This window comes from Acomys russatus, chromosome 8, assembly GCF_903995435.1.
Source record: "Acomys russatus chromosome 8, mAcoRus1.1, whole genome shotgun sequence".
In the NCBI taxonomy this organism is placed as follows: domain Eukaryota; kingdom Metazoa; phylum Chordata; class Mammalia; order Rodentia; family Muridae; genus Acomys; species Acomys russatus.
This window is the reverse complement of record NC_067144.1, coordinates 14,518,002-14,525,534: the sequence shown is the minus strand read 5'-3', so window position 1 is coordinate 14,525,534 and position 7,533 is coordinate 14,518,002. Positions and strand designations below refer to the sequence as shown.

Genomic DNA, 7,533 nt, shown 5'->3' with positions numbered 1-7,533 from the left:
CTTGGCCGTAGGGCCGCCCGGGCTGGCCCACTGTGGCCGCCCTGGGCCGCTCCCGCCTGGCCGCGGTCCCCCCACCCCCACCCCACCCCACCCCACCCCACCCCCGAGGCCTCCCAGGAACCCCGAGCCACCCCGGCGGGCGCGCGGCGGGGGCAGTTCGCCCGCCCATCTGGTTGCATTTAGAAGCCCGGAGGAAGCTAGCAGCGGGTTGTTACCGGCCAAAGGGTGTGGGGAAAGTTAATTGACTTTAATGACAGGTTCCCCGTGACGATGAGGGGGTCCGGTTAAACCTCTGGAGTCCCCACTGCAGAAGCGCGTGGGGGTGGGGGTGGGGCAGGATGAGACCCGAGGAGGGGGCGAGCCTCAGTCGATCGATCACCTAGGCTCTGGCCTTCACTTTTCCTTTTCGGGCTGATGTTAGAGACCTCTAGAGAGCTAAGGCCCCGTGGATCTCCAACGAGAGGCCTCTGAGGTCGCTGGCTTCAAGGACAGAGTTTGGAGATGCACTTAGGGTCGGAGAGATCAGCTCAGCAGGAGCTGGTATAGGGGCCAGGCAGTTGGGTGTGCCCCGAGGCGGTCTAATTAGACCTGGCCCGGTGGACCTCAGGGAGGGCCGAATAAACTGCGATGCTACATCTCTCTCTCTCTCTCTCTCTCTCTCTCTCTCTCTCTCTCTCTCTCTCTCTCTCTCTCTCTCTCTCTCTCTCAGCTACTTATTTAAGAAACAGCAGGGATGCAGGAGGCAGCAGCGTCTAAGAAATAAATCTATTCCGCTTATCAACTTGGACCTGTCCTAGAGAGGGAAAGGACTTATCCAAGGGGATGCCTACCAAGAGAGTTCAGTGGCTTACAAGAATATGAAAGTCCCCAGTTGGGATGTAGTCTTTCTTCCATCCCCATATTACACTGAAAAGTCTTCTTTTTAACAATGTAAACCCAAATTACCGGGTGGGGGGGGGTCTTTTCAAAAGAACAAATGGTTTATTTTCCTCTCACTCACTGGGCTTCTTTCATATGCTGCTGCGTGTACTTTGGTGACATTAAAAAAGGTGCACGAAGAAATTGAAAAAAATTTTAGTTGATCCCCCCTCCCCACAAATGTTAAAGGAATTACCTTTATCAAATTGAGATCCTTATGTCTGGCTCATTTCTACCAAAAGGAGCTAAGGACTCTCGGTGGAAACAGAGGACAATGTTTACCAGATTTTAGTATAGGAATTTGGGATGTGTCTTAATTGAGCAATTGTTACAATGCTTAATGTTTAAACAACGGAAAACGAGGGGGGGGTGGAAATGACAAAGAAGGGCGTGTTTCTTATACACAAAATAAGGCAAATAGAAGCCAAGTTTTTTTGTTTATTGTTTTTTGTTTTTTAATATCTTTTAAACCCCTCTCTCCACTAGTCAAAGCTGAAGGTTTTGGAAAGGACCGGCTGCTGTCTGCTAGACGATTCCTGTGATACGGGTGAACTCCACACTGGCTTGTGGGAAAGGCTAGAGCCAGGCGGGGGAGAGGTAAGGCTTTTGAAAGAAGACAGAAAATCGTTGGCTTTATCTTTGTTAGGAAAGCTTCAAAGATTGATCTCTCCCGCCTCATCCTTCTCCCAGAAGCTGCTGTAAGGGGCGGGGGGGAGGGGAGGGAGGTGGTTGGCGGGCGGGCGGGAGGGGCGGGGGCTGGGCGGAGGACTGGCCGGCGGTGGGGGAGGAAGGGCGCGCCGGCCAGACCCACAGCGCGGCTGATGTGTCTGGTCTCGCAGGGCTCGTGGTTTTCGTTTCCCCAACACCTGGATGCAGTCAAACACCTGGCCAAATCTGAGAAAATCTGACAAGCCTTTGTGATGAGATTTGGAAGAAATTCCCTGCAGATCCTGGCACAGTTTAAAGCTGTCCGCTTTGAGTTAGGACTTGTTAAGGACGGTTGTGTGCGCTGAAACCGGAGACGACCCTTTTGCTTCTATCTGGAGCCCACATCTTGCCTGGAAATGGGGCATGACCAAGCGAAGGGGTCGCTTGCTGTTTGTATTAGAAGGGGGAAAACGGCCTGTGTGCCTGCCAGCGCGGCCCCCACATGCTTTCTCCATTAAAGCCGAGCACAGAAACTTATCAGAAACACATGTCTGCTGTTAATCATCTGGCCCGGGCTCCACTTGGGAGTCTAACTAGCTGTCCCCTGGCAGAGGGAATCTGTTGACCTTTTCAGCTTGCTTGAAGAGGGTGCAGAGAGGTATTTCCAACTTTGTGATGCCGGTGGCTAGGGGATACCTAGCTGCACCTAAGGATAGAGTAATAAAGATCCCAACCCTCGAAGGGGGCCGGGGGGGGGGGGTGCTTCAGTGTGGCCTAGCGTGCCTTTACTTGGGGAGGTTGGAGTCTACCCCAGAGAGTAAGTTGGGGGGGGCGTCCTTATATTACCTTTCAGAAGGAACAGTGTAAGGACTGTTTGTCCTTAAGTTTATCAGGGAAGTTCCATCAAATAAATTCTCATAAATTAGGTCTTTTTTGTTCATGCAGTTTTGGTGAAAGGTTTGAGAGTTCCTGTTTAAGACAGTTAAAACAAACAAAACTAATTCTGAATTCCAAAACTACATGCAATGAATTAAGACTTTTTTTAAAATACAAATTTTGAAATAATGAGTTCTAAGACATAAAAGCCTTCACTCTTTTATTATATTTTCTCAAATAAACTTCCCCAAAGGAAGATATTTTAAGAGCATTTTCAGACATCTTTGGCATCACATAAAAAAAGAAATCTCGTGTAAAAAACGAAATGTCATCTCAACTTTTATAATACAAAGGCGCAATCCAATATGAACATATAAAATATATACAAATGCAGTGCATGGTCAGTCACTTAATACAGCTCTCTACAAAAAGTAACTTTTTAGACATTAAAAAAAGGAACGAAGTAACCACCGAATTATAAAAGTCTTTTTTCTGAATATCCAAGCTCTTTTTTTTTTTTTTTTTTTTTTTAAGTGTCCGTCAGGAGAGATGGGCTAGTTTAGGGTGAGCAGTGGCCTTAGCCCCTCAGTTCCGCCACGGCCTCCACATGGAGTCCGCAGTGAGCGAGGAGCCGCTGGAAGGAGACACTGCGTTAGGACCGACTGAGGTCCCGCTGTTGCTGGTGTAGACCGGGATGACCGGGCCATTGTGGGCGAAGGCCCCATTGGGGATGAGGAAGGCAAATTGGCCGTCAGGAGCCGGCACCACCTGGAAGCCGCCAAAAACCTTAGCAGCCTCTCCAGCCTGGCTGCCCAACTTGCAGGGTGCGCTGCCGGGAGGGGGCGCCGCGCCCCCGGGGATGGGCACAAGCGGCGGCGGCGGCGCGAACGGCGCGTGCTGGGGGCCGGCGGGGCCTGACGGGGGCGGCGGCGGCGCCTGCAAGGCGGGGTGCGGCTGCCCGGGGTAGGTCATGGCGTTGATCTGGGTCATGCAGTTGGCCAGGTGGCCCAGCAGCCGAGTGCGCACCTCGGTGTTAACGCCCTCACACGTGGACAGGAAGCGGGTCACCTCGTTCATGCACTCGCTGAAGCCGGCGCGGTACTTCCCCAAAACGCTGGGGTCTGTGCTCAGCGCGGCTGTGGGCCAGACGAAGAAAAGACGGGTCACGAAACAGCCCTGGCTCTGGGGCCATTGCCTCCCGCCCTGGGAGGTCCCTGCAGCGCGCCTCCGGAACCACCTGGGGTTGGGAGGGTCGGGTAAGCTGACAACAGCCAGCTCCTTCACTCTTGGTTGGGGAACAGAAGCCAGGACACTCCCTCCACCTAAACCGATCTCAGCTCCAGATCTGCAACCCCTAGCCCCGCGCGCGACGTGACCTTGGGCAATGCCACCCAAAGCGCCTTCCAAGCTCCACTTCCCCTCCTGCGGCAGGGATTGGACGGGTGCTAAGCCGGTGACCCCTAGCTTCTATCCAGCCCCAAACCTCCGCAGTCCAGCGTCCTTTTGCCCTCACCGACTTCCACCACAGCCAAGCCGCCTACCACCCTCTCGGCTACAGCCTCTCCCTCCCTTTCCGGAGCAGTAACAACTTGGGAGTTGTGGCTATAAATAAGACCCAGACCGTGGGAACGCGGAGTGAGCCAAGGCAGTAAAATGTAGCTGAATGCCTCTCACAACCGCGGGCGGAAGTCTGGAAGAAATCACCGCGGGCCGAAAGGGACACCCGCAGAGAGGGGACGCACGCGCGGTCCTCACCGGTCATCTGCGCCCGCTGCAGGTTACGGAGGTGCTTGACTGTCATTTCCAGAATGTCTGCCTTCTCCAGCTTAGAATGCCGGGAGCTCTGCGCAAAGGAAACAAGGGAAGAAAGTTAGAAACCCCCCCTTGTCAGCTGCTTCCGAGTTCTGAAGGTCCCTAACCCCGCCCGCATGTCCCACATCCCAGGGCCCTGCTAGAGAAGCCCGGACCTCCCTCCGCCTAGAGGAAACGCAGTACTGGCGGGGTAAGAGCCTCACACAGCTGGCGAAGAGTTTAGATCTTTGTGCTGGAGAAATTTCACTACAGTCGTAATTTAAAAAAAAAAAAAAAAAAAAGCCTTGCTTACTTACATCTTTCTTAAGTGCATCCAAAATCAGTGTTTTCAGCTGGCTCAGACTTTCATTTATTCTTGCTCTTCGTCTCTTCTCCATGATAGGCTTTGAAGACTGCAAAGGGGAAAAAAAAGGGGGGGGGCTGAGTTCTCACGGGATCTGCCACTTCACCCTGAGATTCTAAGAGAGAAAATTAAACGGAGCCCCTCTGTGCACAACCCACTTCTTTCTAGGGGCACCAGGGACACACAGGTACTGCCTTACCTTTCTGTGTTCAGAGGCCGTCTTTGGTTTGTCCGGTGTCGTGTTGACACTGGCTGGGGTAGCAGCCACCGGGGAGGAGGAATTTTTCTCCATTATATCAGCTGGCATTTTCTTTTTTCTTTCTTCTCAATCCCCAGAGAATTTTATTTTTGGAATCCACGCAAAAATTTTTTTATTTTATTTTTTTGCTTATGTCCCTTTTACTTGGCTTTCATAAGAAAAACTACTGAGCAGCTAAGGGTTTGTTACGTTTTAGGGCTACTTAGTGATCCGTAGCGCTATTCCAGGACCAAGGAGAGAGGTAGACGGGGGATTCCGCTGTTATCAACACCAGCTCCAGATCCTGTGTGATCCGCAGGCCCTGGCGGCCTCTATATATATCTGGGACTGCACGCGAACGGCTCGTGTGAAACTTCCCAAACTTTCTTTCCCACAGTAACTTTCAGCCAATAGGAGGAAGAGACACGCGGCACCGCTCGTGGACTGCGCCCCCCCATTGGCCGCCAGGCACAAGGTCTGGCGGCCAATGGCGCGCGCCTGAGCCCGGGGCACCGGAGGCTACAACGTCAATCAAAAGGATTTTAACCCTTTGCTAACTCTCTCCTCTGGGGGCTTGCTTTAGAGGGAGATTTTCCGCCTTGGGTTTCTATCTAGTCCTTTTGTGGCCAGTTCTTTGATTTTTATTGTCCTTGCCACGTGCAATATAGCTAGTTCGTATAATACATTCCTTTGAAAAACGTTTTTAAAAGATGTAGGCCAAGGCAAAATTTAGTGATTAAAAAAGGAGGGAACTCGTGCAAGAATGTGTTACTCTAAGGTCTTCCTGAATTCCCTTTCGAATTCTGTATGTTTAGGGGAGAGGAAACTGCTCATACGGGAGGGGGGGCGATGCAATGCTAAGCCCCCCAAACTAATCACTCCTTACACACACACACAGACAGAAATACCTTCACAGGCAGTTTTTGTTGTTGGGTTCCCCCCTGCCCCGGAGCAAGGTGGCTTGTGGATGCCTGTCTCCCCTCCAGCCCGTTCCTCATACCTCTCCTGGGAATAGCATCTTAGGCCTCACGATTCTCCAGGAAAACAATGAGAATAATTTCCTACTGGGCAGAAAGGAAACGGAATTTCAACTAAAAACGAAAAAAGAAAAGAAAAAAAAAAGAACAAGGGGGGCTTTGATAGCAATGCCACAGAAGGGGCGCGCGCGCTCCTTCGCCACTCACGGTTGGCAGTACAAGCGACTAGAGACTCGTCGGCCTCTCCCCTCCTCACCCTGCGGGCGGCCAAGGCGGCCTCTTGCGCCCCGCGCGCGAGCCCTTTAAGAGCTACACCAGTCGAGCTGCAGTTTGACATCAGCCGGCCGGCGAGGGCGCGCCTGGAGTCGGAGCACGTGCCAGGATGTTTTATTGCCGCCGCGGCTGCGGCGGGGCCCAGAGGATGTGTGCGTGCGTGCTTGTGTGAGTGTGTGTGCGCGCGCCCCGGGGGCAGAAAGGCGGGGGGCCGGCGGCGGGCGGCCGGGAGCGGGGGGCGGCTCTAGGCCCCGGGAGAAGCCAAGAAGGTAAATAGCAGCTGCTGTGCTCGAGCCTGGGAAAACCCCGCCCCCTGTGCCTGGCCCGGGCTCATTGGCGCGCGCTGCGTGTGGGGTGTATGTGTGTGTGTCCGGGGTCCCCTCCTCCAGCCCGGGCGAGCCAGGAATCCGTGGGGGCGGCGGCGGGCCAGGAGCGGGGCCCCGTGATGGCCTCCACCCCACCCCTCCTTTCCCCAAGGTCAGCCCTTCCGGGCGGGGAGCGCATGCCCTGGGGTGGCGAGCAGGGAATTCGTGCCCCCCCGCCAGCCCTCCCGGACTGCGGGCTTGGGGTTTGAGCGCGGCCGAAACCTCCCCGGGGGCGGGGGTGGAGGTGGGGGGACCCGGGCGCCCGCCGCGGTCACGAGATGCCTGACCGCACTTAGGAAGCGGCCGGGTCAGCCTCCTGCCTCCGCTCAGCCGGTTGCGGTTACAGCGGCTTCGCGCCGCCCGCCCCTTTCCCCGGGTCCTTCGCTGCGTCCAGGAGGCGGACGGCGGGGAAGAGACGGGCGGCTGCGTGCTGCCGGCTGGCTGGGGCCGCGCGCCGGGAGGAGTCGCCGCCGCCGCCGCCGCCGGGTGCCACGTGGCGGGCGCCGGGCCGGGAGCGCCAAGGCTCTGGCGGCGGCCTCCCTGGGGGATTTGCCGCGCGGCGCACGCTGCCCCGGCGGCTGCCTGCCTCCCTCCTGCCTGCCCGGGTCGTGCGCCCCTTGCCTCCACCCCTGGTTCCCCCAGCTCCATCAGGTTTCCCGCCGCCGCCCTGACTCGGCGCTGCTCGGGATCCCGGCGCGTGGTTTGGTCCCCTCCCCCAGTCTTTCCCGCGTCTGGGAGACCTGGCATGCCTTGCGCACACAGGCGTCTCCCACCCCCCTACTCTTCTGCCCCCGCCCCCCGCCCCCGCCTCCCACCGAGACAGTGTAACTGATTTCTCCAGGTCTGGTCAGGGATGAGATGGAGTGGTTCCTTGACTGCATGACCTTGGGCAAGCCCCCCTCTCTTTTATGATGGAACCCCAGACACTGTTAAGCCCTGGGATTACCACGAGGAGAGATGCGGTGGCCGCTCCCACGGAGCATTCTCTAGCCAACTGCAGAGGCGCACAGAACCCGACTTACTGGCCAATATTTAGGGATTCTGTTTCCCCTTTCTTCTGGGGCTTAGATGGTGTTGGGGGGG

The 7,533-nt window shown here is 55.6% G+C and overlaps 1 protein-coding gene across 1 annotated transcript; it reads right to left on the bottom strand.

Moving 5' to 3' along the window:
• Positions 1-2,982: 2,982 nt before the first annotated feature.
• Hes1 (hes family bHLH transcription factor 1) lies at positions 2,983-4,957 on the bottom strand. Its single transcript, XM_051150814.1, has 4 exons — positions 4,797-4,957; positions 4,551-4,646; positions 4,198-4,285; positions 2,983-3,578 (listed from the first exon to the last, which is right to left on the bottom strand). Exons 1-4 carry the CDS (start codon positions 4,902-4,904, stop codon positions 3,028-3,030), a joined length of 843 nt encoding a protein of 280 aa, XP_051006771.1. The 5' UTR covers positions 4,905-4,957; the 3' UTR covers positions 2,983-3,027.
• Positions 4,958-7,533: the final 2,576 nt, after the last annotated feature.

Bases quoted from the DNA above. Each gene is read 5' to 3' on its own strand.
- Hes1 (XM_051150814.1), bottom strand. From the start codon at position 4,904: ATGCCAGCTGATATAATGGAGAAAAATTCCTCCTCCCCGGTGGCTGCT. The intron at 4,286-4,550 runs GTAAGTAAGCAA...TCCTTTGCGCAG, and splicing joins TGGATGCACTTAAGAAAGAT to AGCTCCCGGCATTCTAAGCT. The intron at 3,579-4,197 runs GTGAGGACCGCG...TCTGGCCCACAG, and splicing joins GCAGCGGGCGCAGATGACCG to CCGCGCTGAGCACAGACCCC.